This window comes from Monocercomonoides exilis, assembly GCF_001643675.1.
Source record: "Monocercomonoides exilis strain PA203 chromosome Unknown scaffold32-1190040, whole genome shotgun sequence".
NCBI lineage: Eukaryota > Preaxostyla > Oxymonadida > Polymastigidae > Monocercomonoides > Monocercomonoides exilis.
Window position 1 is genome coordinate 559167 of NW_027150577.1, and position 13142 is coordinate 572308.

Consider the following 13142-nt stretch of genomic DNA (forward strand, 5'->3'; position numbering starts at 1 on the left):
TAAAATAATGAGCGACCATGCCCCAGGAGAAGCGAAAATGCATATGCAACAAATGTATTTGGAGCAAAAAAGATTAAGCTTGTCGAAAGCGAGCGCTGATGTATGTTCTTTTTAAATGCATGAAGATATTAGCATTTTATATTATTTCTTTTTCAGTATGACCCAGAATTGAGGTGAACAAAAAATAGCATCCATTTTGAATTCTATTTATTATTTTTTATTCAGAACAGCGAAAATAGATTCTGTAAAACATGTTAGTTCTCGATTCTCTATTCCAAAAGAACGTCGAATGCCTGATCCAAAAATACTTTGTGATAGAGTTTGAAATTGATTCATTCTATCGTCTTTTAAACATGCGAGCTGATTTATAAAATTTATAGATATATTCCCCACAATATTCATCAGTAGAACGTCATGTTCCAGGCTTATCATTAGCAAAACAACTTGCACCTGCTCCTCCACCAAAACCTTCAATTTGCGATACGTCATATAATCCTAGCATGTCTTATGTAAAGCCAAGGTATTTTTGTAATTTTCTAACATTTTCGCTTTTTGGAAATTTTTTGTTTTAACAAGATCTCCTGCTGTTTCTTTGAAAAATCGGACTGGACGCCAACCAACGAGTCAAAAAAGAGAAGATCCAGTATGTCATGTTGATGTTATTTTTATTTTACAAAACGTTTTTCCTTTCATTGTATACAAATTCAAAAACTACCATTTGTTAAGAGTTATACTCCTTCTTACACCCAGGTACTTCCGGGTCCAACACATTCTCCAATAATAGCAAAACAAGCAGGAAGAGATCGAGCTGTGATGCCAACTCCTGCTTATGTTTGATCTTTTCATTTTTCATTTTCTTTTCTATTTTATTGGTCGTTATGATATGAACTGAAATTAAATTGTGTTGAACTTGTTTCTCAAAAATTTTATTACAATTATTTTATTCATATTTTATTTTCTTTTTAACTTAAATTAAGGCAACATTTTATGATTCAAAGCCGGTTGTTCCAAAACATTCAGTCTCGTCATTTTCAGGCATTTCAAATCCACGCTCAAACGATGTTGGCGATCTTTCGCGCGAGTTAGATTTCCTTATACAACACACAGAAGTATGCATGAAGAGTAAAAGAAAGAGAAAAAAAATTAAAAAAAAAATAAACATTAAAGAATTCGAAGAGTTTTTTTCCAAAATGAATATTATTTTATTCAATTTAATTCACAATTATTTCTTATAATTCAATTCACAGAAATCTTGGCGTCATGTCGATGATACTCTTTCTGAATTTACTGAAGCTGTCCGCAAATGATGTTGTTGCAGGAATCAATCATTTCACATTTCCTTTCGTTGTCATTGTCTCAAATTTGGCATTGAAAGATTTTTATAATGTAAAAAACTTTAAAATTGTCTTATTTTTATTTCTAGTATCATTTCAATTATTAAGTTTCTTTCCTTTTTTGAAACCTATGTTCCAAAGTTGTTTTATTATACAGTTATGTTAGAGTTATTAAGAATTTAATTTTTGGATTGAGAAGTTTTTCTCGATAATATTTACAATCTGCTTCTCACATTGTTTGAATTCGCTTCTAAATATTCATAGTCTTTTCCATTTTGTTGTTGACTTGTTTTTTATTTTTGAAAATTGCTTAAGAAAATTATTCAGATCTAAAAAAAAAGAATTAAGAATGTTCGTAATAACTTTGGAAATAGAAAATCGAAGAATTGAAAAAAATTAGATGAAATGAAACACACCAACCAAGAAATTACAACAACGACTCTTTTGTTCGATTAACCCAATAAAGTCCCAATATTGAAGTGAACAGAGCATCAACAAGGCTATCCATTAACGAAATATCTTTGTTTGTTTTGAATAAAACAGTTGAAGCAAGCTTTGTTGTGCCAACATGCTCAGCGTTCAAGCAAAACGATTGACATGTTAGTAAAAATAAAAACAACTTCATAAAAATTAAAAAAATAATGCATTTTGAAAAGAAAATGCAAGAAATAAAAGTTTCTTAATGTAATTTGAAACATATTCAAAATAAACGATCTTCTAATTTGTTCTTAACTTTCGTGACATTTACACTTCGCTGCTGTCTTTCTTCAGCACGTTCATTGGATTGTAATTCACCCCCATCACTTTATACCTTTCAACCAGATAAAACGACAATCTATCCAAAAACGATTTGTACTCCTTTTTCTCGCGAGGCGTCCACAAAGCCTCGCACAACGCCGCCAGACGCGGAAACGTGTTGAAGTCTCTATTTTCCTGTTGCGGCAGATGCTCCGTCCACAAGTTTGCCTGCCCTCCAAGCACACGTTTTCCCAGTGCTTCTCTATCTTCGTCATTGAGATGCGAAAGATATTCTGCATTCGCTTCATCAATTGGATTGTTGGTCCGCGCTCCTTTGTTTGGAAAAGTGAGCTGATATGGATCGAAACTGTACACATGCTCCAAGCCATTGTTTGGCAAGCGATTGTGGGAATTGTGCGCAGAAGAAGGAAATCTGCTTCTCATCCGCTTTGGAAGGCGAGTAAGAGGAGCAAACGGAGATGATGATTCAGCTGAAGAAGATAAAGACGATGCCTGCTCAAGTGAATCATCCTCGTCTTCTGGATATAAGGACGTGTATGGCTGTATATCTGCTTCCTCATTGTTGGTGCCATCATCTCCATTCCCATTTCGCAATGCATTGTCGTTTGCCTCACCGTAGTCAAAGTAGCAGTGGGACATTGGTGCAATCACCACGTCGTGCTTTTGCTTTACCATCTCCAGCGCTGTTGATGTGCTCTGCCAGATCATCACTTGCGTGGTAGGGTCCATATACCCTGCATATGCTATCTCGTCCCATCCGATCAGACGCCGGCCACGCTTCTTTGCATGATCAGCCATTCTCCGCATGAAATACCCGTGGAGATGTCCCACAGATGTCAGCTTGTTCTTTTCCATCTGCTTTTTGCAGTTCTCACACCTTCCCCACTCACCAGACGGACACTCATCACCACCAACATGGATCACGTTCCCTGGAAACAGATCCATAACTTCTGTCAGGACATCTTCAATAAACGTCATGACCTCATCTTTCGTGCAGAAGACAGGAGTAAAGATGCCCCAAGATGTGATCACTTTAACCTCATTTCCAGAACAGGAGAGCCAAGGATAAGATGCAATTGCGGCAACTGCATGACCTGGTGTCTCGATTTCAGGCTGTACACGAATAAATCGCTTTTCAGCATATTTTACGATTTCTGAGATTTGCTCTTGTGTGTAAAATCCGCCATATGGTTCGTTTCTTGATCCAGCTCTAACATAACCTTGCTCTTGATCATTTTCTGAGTTAGCATGCAATGTAGAGTCGCGATCTCCATCCCTCCATGCTCCAATCTCTGTAAGTTTGGGATATTTTTTGATTTCTATCCTCCATCCTTGATCATCAGTGAGATGGAAATGGAAAACACTCAATTTGTGATATGCAATAAGATCAATGAAGCGTTTAACTTGATCAACAGTAGAAAAATGACGACTAACATCAAGCATAAGTCCTCTATAAGGAAAACGAGGATAATCATGAATTTCAGCGCATTGCAAAGGCACAACATGATGAAAAGTCAATGAGTTTCCATTCTTATCTTCAATGAATGCTGGAAGCATCTGTCGAATGGACGTGAAGGCATGATACATTCCATGAGCAGTTTTACCTTTGATGACGATTCTTGAAGGTTCAATTAACAGGCTGTAGCCTTCTTCTTGATCGATTGATTTATCATATGATAATAAAATCTGTGAATTTTCAAGAGAAGGTTCTTTTCCTTCGTATTCCTTCACATCAAAAACATATCCAACAGATGTTTTGAATAACTCATTAAAGGCATCAGAAACATAATGAGCTTGAATATCTCCCTTCGGAACAAAAATTTTCACTTTTTCATGGAAAAGAAATACTCCGGGTTTTACTTTTGAAAAAACTGGCAATGGCACAATTTTTAACGTTGCTTCTTCGCAAAAAGCTTCCAGAGACAAATAAATAAAGAAAGATAAAAACATGATAATAATATACACACAAAAATGGCTAAGATCGAACGAGAAATTATTAAACAGGTGAATGGCTTGCACCCTATCTGCTGTTTGCTTTTGCTTTTAAAAGTTAAAGACATCATTTATATTTTATTAACCATCTTTGCAATCAGGAAGTCGATACGTATGTGATTGTTCACACACGCGATAATAAAGTTATTCTTGGTTGGATGAGGACATTTGATGCATTCACCAATGTTGTTCTTGAAGGAGGTATTTTAAATAGTATATTGTTCAATGATGTTTTTGTATATTTCTCATAGCTGTGGAACGTATCATGGTCGACGATAAATATGCTGATATTGAACTTGGAACATTAATTCTAAGAGGAGAGACGATTTCTACGCTTTGTCAAATGCCTCTGACAGACCCAATAGCAAAAAAGTGCAAAAAAGTTGAATTAGTCGATATTATTGAACAGTACACAGTTTGAATAAAAAAAAAAAATACAATTATTTCATAAAATAATGAAATTCACAAAACTTTCATTTTCAGGAAGAACAAGAGAAGATTAAAAAGGCAGAAATCGCACTACGTGATCATCTCGCAGAACGAGGTCTTCTTTTTGAAGGGCAGTTCGACGAGTCTTGGGCTGTTTAACTCAATTCAATTATTCTTTCATCAACATTTCGCATATACTCGTGCAAAGCACTTCTCCATTTCACCCAATTCATTTCTGAAAAACTTTGTGTGTGTTGCTATTTTCAGTAATTCAACCATTTTTCTTTAAGAAAAACTCAACAAGCTACTTTCATTTGGCATGTTTTTTATCCAATTGCTTTTTTGTTGAAGGAAGAACAATTTTTGTACTGGAAAGAAGTTTATAATCATGAGATATTGCACATTGGAAAAACGATCCGTCGGAGAATGCAATAAGAAGGTTGTAATTTTCTGGTGTTGGTGAAGCAGACCATCCAAGTGTCGATTGCAAAAGGAGACTTGCTCCTAAAAGTGAGCTGACCTTAATTTTTATAACTGATAATTTAAATGGTGGAGGAGGTGTTGAAGATGGAGTGGTTGAGGAAGAAGCATGACTTGATGTAACAAATGAAGGAGCAAATTTTGATATTTGTTCCTTTGCGAAATCTGGAATATTTTGAATGAAAGATAAATGTGTTTGCATTCCTTTTAATGAGTCATCTAATGCAAAGATATGAATCGTATCTGTAGACCCAGAGCAAGCAAGAAGATTGTTGTCAATTGAGAATGAAAGAGCTATTCAACAATAAAAAAAAAAAAAAAAATAAAATAAAATTAAATTAAAATAAAATTGGATAGAAAGAAAGAAAAATAATTAGTTGAATAAAATTGTAAAACTGAATAAAAAAAGTCTGAAACAACAAACAATAAATAGAAGATATCCTTCCTGTTTCTGATCTTTGAAAGTTGTACAAGTGTCTTCTGTGCTTCACATCCCATACGCGAATAACAGTTCCCTATTAATTAAACATTTGCATGAAAAATTAAAAAAAAACAACAAATAAAAAATAAATAAAATAAATAAATAAAATCAAAATATAAAAAGAAACAGTTTGAAATACACAAAAATGGAAAAAACTGTGCAATAAAAATTTAGCATTACAAACCCGAACAGATGCGGTTGCTAATAGAGAGGCATCTCCACTAAACGAAACGCAAGCTATTGGATGATCAGCAGCGGAAAATATCCACTGAGATTCAGCAATAGCCGATAATAAAGGTGGAGAATCAGCCGAAAGATAGTATTCTGGAATTGTTGATTGATCATGCAAATATGAAAAATCGGTTGCGATTGACACTTCGGGATTCGAAGATGATTTGGAACTAGATTGAACGTCAATCGAGTCACTGCCGATGTCAGATTGAAGAGATGGCCAATGAGTCTCTGAGCAGCGAGAAGACAAGGCAGACACTTGAATGTGCTTTGACTCATCGCTAACTTGAGAAGCAACAGAAGCGTACAATTCCAATATTTTCTTGTTCAAGCACAACATCATCATTACTCCATTAACATTTTGCAGAGGAAATGCAAGACAACTTTTCAAGTCATTTGAGCTCTCTGCAGCGTCAAAATTATTAATTGAAAGTGAAACAGTTTTATTTGAAAAACAGGGGAGTTCTAAATTTTTCAATAAAAAATTGATATTGATACTAAATACAGCAAACTTATACGAAAATTAATCACTGGCTGAAGATTTTTTAAGTTCAATAATTTTAAATGGTCGGGGAAAATTAATAAAATACTTGGATAATAATTTGAGTAATTAGCTCAAAAGCAATAACGTTCACACAATTCTGCATTCACCTTGATTCCAATAATATTATATGGAACCTGTTGTTCCACAAGAACTTCATTTGTTTCAATGCTGCAAACTTTTAAATAATAAGGCTCAAGAGGCTTTTTTTGTGAAACATAAACGAATAACAAAGTTTTGGCAACACTTTCCCCAAAAATAATCCTTTCTGAGCATGATGGTTTTGCTTATAATGAAAACAACAACTTTGTAATCAAAAAATTACATTTAACAATTCAGACTTGGTGCGCTTTGAATCAGCGAATTTGAATCCAACAATTTAAATCCATTATCTGAACAAATTGAAATTCTTTTCCCAGTTACTTCAAACTTCAGATAATTAAAGCCCAGTGAAGAATTTATTTCCATCAAAAATATCACATGAAAAAAACGCCCATAAAAAAATACACAAATGTTACAACTTATGAAGTATATCAAAAATAATAGGTGATGTCTATCGATTGCATAATGAGTGAGATGCTATAAAAATAAACAAAGCAACAACCCTCAGTAAAAACAGAACAATAATCGAATGATTTCATTATAAAACTCTAAAAAGGCAAATCTAAGAAGAAAATGCCTTGCTTCCTTCTGCTTTGATTTCAGTAACCTTTGAAGTATATCCTCCTTTGTTGCTTCCGCTGTCATAATCTGCACCAGAGGCCTTTTTCACTTTATCCATCAGATCAGCTTCATCAAGTTCGGATGGATGCGAAGCCTGGACTTGGATATGTGAGTATCCGAATAAGGTGTTAATTGAAGAGACATGAGTTCCCATTTTTCCTTTCTTCACAAGAGACACAGATTCCCCTGAGAAGCTAATGAAAATAAATTTCGGTCGGCGAGATTCAGCATCACCACTGATCACACGAATATAAGCATAGCCCATGAACGTTGGAGTCATGAGAGGAAGAACACCAGCAATTCCTTCTGTTCCTTTGGCTACCAATTGGATGCAATTTGATTTTCCATCTTCATATCCAAGAACAATAAAGTTTGTTTCCGTTGCATCATTCTTGATATCAGCAATAACTTCGCGAATTTCTTCTTCGTTTTTCACTTGAATAGCTCCAACGGTTGTGTAAGACATAACTTTTTATGCTTGATGACAGGGATTAAGGCCCTAATGATCTAACCCCTACTTTCATTTTTAAAAAATGTTCATAAAATTTAATGCTATTTTTTTTTCTCCGCAAAATAATAATGATTATGAGTAATAACTCCTAAAAAAAGAATAAAAAAAATCTATCCGCGATTAAAACAACAAGAGAATTGTTAAAAAAGAAATAAAGACGTACATCTAATTATTGAAAAAAATGAAAAATCGAAGATTGCAAAATAAAGAATGCAAATTATAGGTATATAAATAATCCAAACAAATATAAACAGAATGAAACAATTATAATTATAAGACATTACACAGTTTCACTGTAAAATTCTTGAACATTATTAACAGTCTGCTGCTGTTCAATTTGCTGTTCAATTTGCTGTTCAATTTGCGGTTCATTCTGCGGTTCTACTTGCTGCACAACCTGTTGTTCAATACCAAATGTTCCATTATAAGGAGTAGATTCATTAAAGGAGTAATTTTGTTGTGCTTCTGATGTTGTTTCATTGTTCAATGATGCTGGTGTATATTCAGGATGATTACTCTGCATTTGAGGTGCATATCCTTGAACAATTCCGCTTCCCACCGAGTTTCCAACTCCAGTTAGACTAAAATTAGCAATGTTTTGCTGAGGAACATATCCATAAGGAGGTTGCTGCACATAAGCTTGAGGTTGTAATGAATTTATCTTTGCAACATCCGTTTGCTTTGAATCATAGTATTTAAAGAAGAAAGCTTGTTTCGGTCCGGGGCTTGGTCCAAATATTTGCTGTTCATGCAATATAGAATCTCTAAAACAATAAGCTAAAAGAGAAGCAATGACTTTAAAAAAAAGGTGAAAATTTGGATTTTCGATTAGATTCTTTCTTAAAAATGTACAAACCCTTTGAGATGCAAAGGGCAATTGTTCCAATAACATAATAAAGACTATATGGAACGTCGGCAAAGTCATATACTATAAAACTACAATTAGTCAAATTCGTCTTTGAAAAGAACCACACATATTATTATCAAATGCATGACTTGGATGAAAAATGAAAACATTCCAATTACAACGAACAAAAGAAGAAGATTAGGATCCACCAAATTTGTTGCTATTAATCCTAAAACGGCAACAGCTGCGTCAACCCAACTAAGCATGAAGAATTTATTTATCATTCCAGCAATCTTTTTTTTAAAAATAAAACAAAATACTTCATAAAATCGTTCAATTTCTAACTAGTCATACCAACATAAAAATAAGAGAACATAAAAGAATGATTGGAACAACTTTGGATGGTGTGGGACTATGCTGAGCTTGTTGTTGATACATTAATATTATTAAAGGGTTCAAAATTGTCTATAAATTGAATTGTGCTCGTTGTGTGTGCTGTTTTCAGATAGAACAAAAAATCCAATAGTTAGAATCCTCATTCAAAACTGAGATTATTTAAAAAATTTCCATTTTTTGATCTTCTTTCTAAATGATATGAACGTCACTTTGCAATTTCCAAATAAATGAAGATAAGTGCATAATTTATTTTTGAACTTTACAATTTCTATTTGAAAAGCAAAAGTTTTTGCGAAACTTTGAGTTGATTATAAAATTTTCAGAATGGAAAAATAAAGATATTCAGGTGAAAAAAATGATAAAAAAAAATAAGATTTGTTAAAGAATCAAGTGTTGCTCGATGAACAATAGCATTAATGCAACACAAAATCAAGGCTACATGGATGTTAACAAAATATAATAAAACTGAACGTAAAGATATTTAAAATTAAAAAAATATAAGTAAAAAGTCAATAATTCAACTTTATTGTATTCACAATTTCGAATCATCATATTATTAATAGTGAAACTCATAGTGATGAACCAGCATTAAAACTGCTCATCGGAAGGCGGGAGAACGGGTGCTGGAGCAGAAGTGCCCGAAGAAGCATTCAGAAGAGGCGCCATTCTGAGTGCAGACTGCATAAACGACGGCATCGATGCTACGATTGGGTGCTCAGGCGGAGGAGGCGCAGAGAACGAAGAGAAGGAGCCTGCGACTGACGAGTGAGGTGGATATGCACCAGCAGAAGAGGAAGATGATAAAGAAGAAGAAGAAGAAGAAGAAGAAGAAGAAGAAGATGGCTGTCCGTATGTATTGTAGTGATGGTGAGCCAGTGATGAAAGCTTAGCAGCGTCAGATAGGATGGACGTGGGAGAGGAGAGGGAAGAGGAAGAGGAGGAGGAAGAGGAAGATGCCAAAGACAAAGAGGGCAAAGGCAATGATGTTGATGGCTGTGCACCAATTGATCTGAATCCATTGCTCACATTTCCTGTCATCCACGGCTGGATGGTGCTTTGTGGGATCTTCTGGTAAAAGGCAGCAGCAACTGCTTTGGAAGAGGAAGAGGAAGAAGAAGAAGAAGATGAGGAGGAGGAGGAAGAAGGGAAAGAAGAATCTGCTGTGCCAGCTGTCTTGTTCACTGCTGAAAGAGTTGGTGGATGTGCAGGAGAGCCAGGGAACGAAGGGAAGCTGAGAGCGTATGCAGGCATTGAGGGTGTGATGGGCGGAACGGTTGGGTCGTCAGGCGAAATGGCTGGCTGATAGTCAGGTTGAGACGGAAACTGGGACATTGGATCAATTATGCCTCTTCCTCTGCCCCTGCCTCTTCCTCGGCCTCTTCCACTTCCACTGCTGCTGCTGAAGCTGCTGCCAAACCCATCTCCTCCATCTCCACTGCCAATTCCACCTCTTCCTCTGCCTCTTCCTCTTCCTCTCCCTCTGCCCCTGCCTCTTCCTTCTCCTTCACTCCGATAGTCCATCATCTCATCCATGTCTGAGTCAAAGTCATCATCATCGTCGTCGTATTCTCCTCTTCCCCCTCTCCCTCTTCCTCTGCCTCTTCCTCTTCCCCGTCCTCTTCCTCTTCCACTTCCTTCTCTAGCATCTCCAGCTGCATAACTTCCACCAAAAGCAGCAGAAGCAGAAGCAGCAGCAGAAGGAGAAGGAGAAGAGCCATATGGCATCGATTGCATCGGAAGTGACTGATAAGGAAACTGCGCTCCAATTGGAGCATTCGGAGCAATCTGTGGCTGTGGCTGTGGCTGTGCCTGTGCCATTGGCTGTGTCGTTGACTGTGGTGGCATCTGAGTCTGAGGCTGTCCTTGCACATTCATCTGCATTGGCATCTGCATAGGAGGTTGTGACTGTTGTGTCTGTGTCTGTGCTTGTGTCTGTGATGGCATCTGAGGCGCCATCATCCCCATCATCATCATCTGCGGCTGCTGTTGCATTTGCTGTGGCGATGGAGTGAACTGAAGCATTCCAACACCCTGTGGATTGAACTGCCCATATGTTGCATTGAAATCACTGCTTTGCCCCCTTCCTCTTCCTCTTCCTCTGCCTCTCCCTCTTCCACTCCCACTACCACTTCCACTGCTCATTCCACTTCCTCTTCCCCTCCCTCTTCCTCTGCCTCTGCCTCTTCCCCGTCTCCCGCCTTCTCCATCCACCCCAAAGTCGTCTTCATCCTCTTCCTCTGAGAAGAAGTCGCTCATCTCTTCATCTTCAGCCAGATCTTCATCGTCTCCATATCCTTCTTCTTCGTTCTCTTTGAACAAATCATCATCACTTTCGTCTTCGTCCTCTTCTCCTGCGTCGTTGAAGTCTTCGTCCTCTTCTTCTCTCTTTCTCCTCCCAACTTTCCCCGCTTTGCTCCCCTTCTTCCTCCCTCTCCTTCCTTTTGTTGGCAAAGCTTCTGCTGATGCTCCAGCAGCAGATGCAGACTCACCATCATTTGCATCTGCTTTCTTTTCCTTCTCTTCTTCATTTTCAGCATCATCTTCATCGTCGAATTCATCCCCTTTCACAAAGTCATCCACAATCGACTTTGAAGCATTGTTCTTTTTGGTTGTCTCTTTTTTCTTTGACTCTGCCTTCGACTGCTGAAGATGGGCATTGACACACCCAGACAGCGCAGCAAATGGATTGGTTATCTCTCGGAACGGAAGGGGCTTGTTGCGCTTGCCTAAGAAAGCAATTCAAATAAAAAAATAAAAAAGGAAAGAGAATAAAAGAAAAGAAAAATTTATCAAATATTTAAAAGAAATATTATTTTATTAAAAAAAATGTATCAAAATAAATGAAAATTCATTGGAATTAGCAATAAAAAGCATACTCTTTCTGCAAGCGTCTTTGCATCCATAGATCTCTTCCACTGACAGAGCACCAGGATAGCTGTCCTTCTGCTCTGGAGTCAGCGCTTTTATCTCCCTCTTCACAGACACAAGATATTTGGTGCTGTCTGGCAGCTTCTCAAAGATCGGTGAATGCTCATTGCAAAAATGCAGGTAAAGAGCATCGATGTCGAGAGAAGGATGAGGAAGTGAATCTATCAACAGACTGTCTATAAGGTCAATGATGATTATTATTATTTAAAAAAAAGAAAATGTTTTCAAAATAATTTTGATTACAAAGAAATAACGCATTCAAATCAAAATAAAGAAAAGAAGAAAACGAAAAAAAAGGAGGAGAAGAAGAAAATAAAATAATTCAACTGATTGAACATAAAAAAATAGCAATAGCAAACATTTGACAGCACAGCTGATGTGAAAAGATTTGTCACAGTCAGCAGCTCCGCATTTCATCATGGCTCCAAGATCCGACTGGCAAATGCAGCATTTTCCTTTGAATCTCGATTTCTTCACCAAACTTATATCAACATGCTCTTTATCAAATACGACCTATAAAACAAAAAACAATACATTTCATGAAAATTATTATCCTTCAGCAAATTCTTTATTATTTGCACACTTCTGGAAAATAAATTCCGCAGCACGTGTGTATCCAACCTAAATTATCTTTCAATTCGCTCATCGCCCCACCAGCGTGGTGGCATAGCTTGCATTTTCTTTTTGGGTTGGGCTGCCCATCAGCAAGACGAGGTTTTAATCCATGCCTAAACAAAATATTCGCAATAGAAAAAATGTCTTATTCAAAAGAAGAAATTATCAAACCTACATGGCCTACAAAACCATTTATCTTTATTTAACTCCTCATCAGTTATTCCGTAGCAAGCAGCATGAACAGCAACTTGGCATCCATCACAGTAAACAATAACATTGTCCTCAAAATCTGCGCTAAGCCCACAAACAGTGCACACTTTTGCTAAAATTTTTGAAATGATAATGTAATTGGTCCAAATAAAATGAATTTTTAAAGGTATTTTCCATTTTTTTCAATTTTCATCAGTTCAGAAAAGTTTCCCGCATTTTTTGGTGAATAATCAAGAAACATAATTTAAATATAAGATAATAAGATTATGTGCAAAAATATTTTTTAATGTTTTGGTTGATAATTAACTAAAAGAATTTGTAAGGCGATTTCAAACCTGAATCTGGGATCTCGTCATCTAAAGCATCCACATTCGGATTTGCAGCATCATCAAAAGCATTTTCAGAATTTTGTTCATTGTTTTCATCTTTTAATTCTTCTTCAAAAGTATTTTCAGAATTTGTGGTATCTGTGAAGATTATAAAGAATGGGAAAGATTCGAATAAACAAAAGAGATTCTACGAGTACAGAAAGGTAATTATTCCAAACTATTTTCAGATTCCTCCATGTTCTTGCGGAAATAATGAAATCGTTTGGTAACACTGCTCTGAAGCGCTTACAAACGATCAATAAAAAATATTAAAAATGCCCATATTTACTCAAAAAC

At 36.2% G+C, this 13142-nt stretch overlaps 7 protein-coding genes across 7 annotated transcripts; 2 read left to right on the top strand and 5 right to left on the bottom strand.

The window, feature by feature from the left end:
* Positions 1–7: 7 nt before the first annotated feature.
* MONOS_5769 (uncharacterized protein) lies at positions 8–1692 on the top strand (the record flags this gene model as incomplete). Its single annotated transcript, XM_067875947.1, has 8 exons — positions 8–100; positions 157–173; positions 226–319; positions 381–520; positions 577–643; positions 727–831; positions 978–1109; positions 1248–1692. The coding sequence occupies 8 exons, from the start codon at positions 8–10 to the stop codon at positions 1305–1307; spliced, it is 708 nt and encodes a 235-aa protein (XP_067724659.1). The 3' UTR covers positions 1308–1692.
* Positions 1680–4065, bottom strand: MONOS_5768 (putative beta-N-acetylglucosaminidase). Its single transcript, XM_067875946.1, has one exon. It carries the CDS (start codon positions 4041–4043, stop codon positions 2079–2081), a length of 1965 nt encoding a protein of 654 aa, XP_067724660.1. The 5' UTR covers positions 4044–4065; the 3' UTR covers positions 1680–2078.
* A 36-nt stretch (positions 4066–4101) lies between these two features.
* On the top strand, positions 4102–4673 carry MONOS_5767 (putative U6 snRNA-associated Sm-like protein LSm1; the record flags this gene model as incomplete). Its single annotated transcript, XM_067875945.1, has 4 exons — positions 4102–4122; positions 4187–4286; positions 4337–4500; positions 4569–4673. 4 exons carry the CDS (start codon positions 4102–4104, stop codon positions 4671–4673), a joined length of 390 nt encoding a protein of 129 aa, XP_067724661.1.
* Positions 4474–6737, bottom strand: MONOS_5766 (Autophagy-related protein 18 D (Atg18D)). The gene is made up of 5 exons (XM_067875944.1): positions 6589–6737; positions 6344–6533; positions 5660–6295; positions 5419–5509; positions 4474–5288 (listed from the first exon to the last, which is right to left on the bottom strand). The coding sequence occupies exons 3-5, from the start codon at positions 6050–6052 to the stop codon at positions 4825–4827; spliced, it is 948 nt and encodes a 315-aa protein (XP_067724662.1). The 5' UTR covers positions 6053–6295; positions 6344–6533; positions 6589–6737; the 3' UTR covers positions 4474–4824.
* MONOS_5765 (cofilin/ADF) lies at positions 6735–7478 on the bottom strand. Its single transcript, XM_067875943.1, has one exon. The coding sequence runs from the start codon at positions 7434–7436 to the stop codon at positions 6912–6914; it is 525 nt and encodes a 174-aa protein (XP_067724663.1). The 5' UTR covers positions 7437–7478; the 3' UTR covers positions 6735–6911.
* Positions 7479–7512: 34 nt separating this feature from the next.
* MONOS_5764 (uncharacterized protein) lies at positions 7513–8776 on the bottom strand. Its single transcript, XM_067875942.1, has 4 exons — positions 8683–8776; positions 8456–8621; positions 8338–8409; positions 7513–8276 (listed from the first exon to the last, which is right to left on the bottom strand). Exons 1-4 carry the CDS (start codon positions 8764–8766, stop codon positions 7762–7764), a joined length of 837 nt encoding a protein of 278 aa, XP_067724664.1. The 5' UTR covers positions 8767–8776; the 3' UTR covers positions 7513–7761.
* Positions 8777–8958: 182 nt separating this feature from the next.
* MONOS_5763 (putative PHD finger protein) lies at positions 8959–13121 on the bottom strand. The gene is made up of 7 exons (XM_067875941.1): positions 13025–13121; positions 12813–12944; positions 12439–12589; positions 12236–12380; positions 12012–12165; positions 11601–11828; positions 8959–11450 (listed from the first exon to the last, which is right to left on the bottom strand). The coding sequence occupies exons 1-7, from the start codon at positions 13041–13043 to the stop codon at positions 9313–9315; spliced, it is 2967 nt and encodes a 988-aa protein (XP_067724665.1). The 5' UTR covers positions 13044–13121; the 3' UTR covers positions 8959–9312.
* Positions 13122–13142: the final 21 nt, after the last annotated feature.

Coding starts and splice junctions, on each gene's coding strand:
- MONOS_5768 (XM_067875946.1), bottom strand. CDS start 4,043: ATGTTTTTATCTTTCTTTATTTATTTGTCTCTGGAAGCTTTTTGCGAA.
- MONOS_5766 (XM_067875944.1), bottom strand. CDS start 6,052: ATGATGATGTTGTGCTTGAACAAGAAAATATTGGAATTGTACGCTTCT. Junction 5,510..5,659: donor TAGCAACCGCATCTGTTCGG/GTTTGTAATGCT, acceptor TTTAATTAATAG/GGAACTGTTATTCGCGTATG. Junction 5,289..5,418: donor AAGGATATCTTCTATTTATT/GTTTGTTGTTTC, acceptor ATTGTTGAATAG/CTCTTTCATTCTCAATTGAC.
- MONOS_5765 (XM_067875943.1), bottom strand. CDS start 7,436: ATGTCTTACACAACCGTTGGAGCTATTCAAGTGAAAAACGAAGAAGAA.
- MONOS_5764 (XM_067875942.1), bottom strand. CDS start 8,766: ATGTATCAACAACAAGCTCAGCATAGTCCCACACCATCCAAAGTTGTT. Junction 8,410..8,455: donor CATGCATTTGATAATAATAT/GTGTGGTTCTTT, acceptor GTAGTTTTATAG/TATATGACTTTGCCGACGTT. Junction 8,277..8,337: donor TGCCCTTTGCATCTCAAAGG/GTTTGTACATTT, acceptor TTTTTTTTAAAG/TCATTGCTTCTCTTTTAGCT.
- MONOS_5763 (XM_067875941.1), bottom strand. Junction 12,166..12,235: donor GCGGAATTTATTTTCCAGAA/GTGTGCAAATAA, acceptor TTTGTTTTATAG/GTCGTATTTGATAAAGAGCA. Junction 11,451..11,600: donor CAAAGACGCTTGCAGAAAGA/GTATGCTTTTTA, acceptor TTGCTTTCTTAG/GCAAGCGCAACAAGCCCCTT.